The sequence below is a fragment of the Phytophthora infestans genome, genomic scaffold (assembly GCF_000142945.1).
Source record: "Phytophthora infestans T30-4 supercont1.74 genomic scaffold, whole genome shotgun sequence".
NCBI classification, from domain to species: domain Eukaryota; phylum Oomycota; class Peronosporomycetes; order Peronosporales; family Peronosporaceae; genus Phytophthora; species Phytophthora infestans.
The window spans coordinates 57143-59548 of NW_003303685.1; the positions used below are offsets into that span (position 1 = coordinate 57143).

Here is a 2406-nt window from a genome sequence, read left to right on the forward strand (position 1 = left end):
CGGCGCTCGGCTAGTTAATAACTATTACAGTAATACATGTATGCTGTCGTACTGTAATCGTATTTAGATAAGCATATCCGTATTTATACGTTTACAGTAACAGAAATGTGTGATACACAAAGTAAGCCATGCGGTCAGGATTCAGTACAGAAATCTAGTGGTCCGGCACCCGGACCACTCTTTTTAATACATGCAATACTGGTACAGTATTAGCTTTCTGTATTAGGGGTTATGACGGTTGGAAAGTACTGTACATGTTCATGAATGTTTTGACTGGCCAATCAAATCAAATCCTCAAATCCCGTTTTTTTCAACTCAAACCTTCCTTGAAAAAGTAGAAGGTTGCAACTCACAAGCGAAGGTTAGCTATGATTGGTGAAAAAAATGTCAGAAGGTTTGATTCGAGCCCCCGTATTTCCAGCTTCACTTTTTTGAACGGTTTTGGACCGGATGAAGGGTTGACTTAATTGGCTGACCAAACATACTTTCTTTCCAACCGTGATAACCCCTATAGGTGTACCGGTACAACTGTATGTGGCATACTGAGACAACCGGCAAAGCCCATATGATATCAATATTGGATCTGGTCCATTTACTGTACTGTACCTGTATATAAATAGAAAATGCATGCACGGTGCATTGCACCGTACGGATTACGTACGTAACGGACAGTACTGTAATAAATGATTACTTAAAAATCCGTGTTTATGATTCCAGCAAAATTCAGATCAGAATCTGATTACTGTATCAATGCAGTATCGTATTCGCCCCTAATCCACGCCGTCGGCACATATACTGTATTACGCAGAGTATTCTGATTGGCTAACAAATCGAAGCTCTTTTAGGTTTCAGATCGTTTAGATAGTGATTGCCGCTCTATTAATAATTGCGGGAAATCGAGCAATTCTCCGACGAATAAGTATAGACACTACGACTGGGAAAAAAGTCTGCACATACTCAAAAATGAAGCAATCCTGTTTTCAAAGTGTTCGGTAGAGTGCTCGAATATTACTACTGCATTCATAATATACGACATTTAGAGTTTAGTTGTGAAAGTCGCATACAAGTGGGATACTAAGGTTTCAAACTGTGTACTTGTAAGCTCTGGGCAATGAAAACTAGAAAAGCAGTAAAGCCGCCGACGTATGTAGAATTGTAGACAGCACTATACAATTGCACATTAGATCGTTGTGCGAGCGTACCTCGCGAGCAAAATCACAATTCCTACAGAAGCACAAATAGAAAAATACACACAAACACGCTAACAGCTAGATTGTGGATAGTGATAGGTAATCACAAACAACCGGCCATCGAATTATATACCCGTTTCGATGCTTTGTATTGCTGCATATAGGCTATCCAAATATATCCTGAGGCTTTCAATTTCGTTGCTGTTATTTAAATATTAAATCACCGTTATTGAATTTGATCGGTAAGCGAATTAAAGTTTCGATGTTTCTTTCCTTTAGTGCGCTGACAGGTCTTAACAGAACTCTCGGTCGAAAAGTGGAGCGTTCATACAAAGCACCTGAATAAAAACCTGCGTAACATCTTACGTGTTTCCGTCGCGTTACCGATGCCAAAATCCCGACAATAAGCCTTAAGGTGGGAAATGGCTTTAAAAACAAAAAAAAGCGTTATCTCCAGATTCATGCATGATTTATGAGCCGATCAGATACAGCACGAATGTGTGAGTGATTGGCCTGTGTATACACCTAAACGCCGTGTTCGCAAACTTTCAACCGCTGGCGGGCCAATCATTCATTTTTCAACTCGCCACGTGCACCACTATCAGCTCAAGAGCTCAAAAAGTCCTCTCGACTTTTTAAAATCAAAGGAGACTAATGCGCAGTTCCCTTCTTCTGCCTTCGTTGTTTTCACGAGCAGCAATGCTCTCTCGGCAAGTGCACGTCGTCCCCAGCTCAAAGAGTCAAAGCCAGTCCTGGACCAAGCTGCTGAGTTGAGCATCGACGGCCAGCGCTTTCTTCGAGCTGTCACGAGTGGTTCTGGCGGCCACCGTCTTAGGCACGGTGAGTTCCGTTACCCTCCTCCGCACTTTTCGACGGCCGACCAGATTCGTGTGGGCCACGCTTTCGATGAAGCCATGCAGGGCCACGACGGAGTCGCTGAGAAGCTGTGGGCCGGCCTCGGTCTCCGTGGGACAAGCGCGCCTAGAGCGTACGGTCCCCGTGGATGTCGAGGACGGAAGTCATGGGGGACCGGAGCTACTGAAGGACAGTGTATCTTCGCGGTGAGGCGGTGGGGTGAGCGGTACCGCCTCGCTGTCGTGGTGTACAAAATCGTGGACGATGATTGCGAAACGGTGCCTGACGGCGGGAACGAGGACCATGGAGGACGAAGTGCGGGCCGCAAGGAAGAAGGAAAGAGGTCAGTCGTGAATTTTCC

The 2406-nt window shown here is 44.8% G+C and overlaps 1 protein-coding gene across 1 annotated transcript in view; it reads left to right on the plus strand.

Annotated features, from left to right (window-relative positions):
• Positions 1-1662: 1662 nt before the first annotated feature.
• PITG_18984 (uncharacterized protein) overlaps positions 1663-2406 on the plus strand; it is a gene marked incomplete at both ends in the record, with an annotated part of 5340 nt that continues 4596 nt past the window's right edge. The window contains 2 exons of the mRNA XM_002997435.1: positions 1663-1690; positions 1941-2388. Coding sequence (XP_002997481.1) covers positions 1663-1690; positions 1941-2388 — 476 coding nt within the window. The remainder of the gene's footprint in view (positions 1691-1940; positions 2389-2406) is intronic.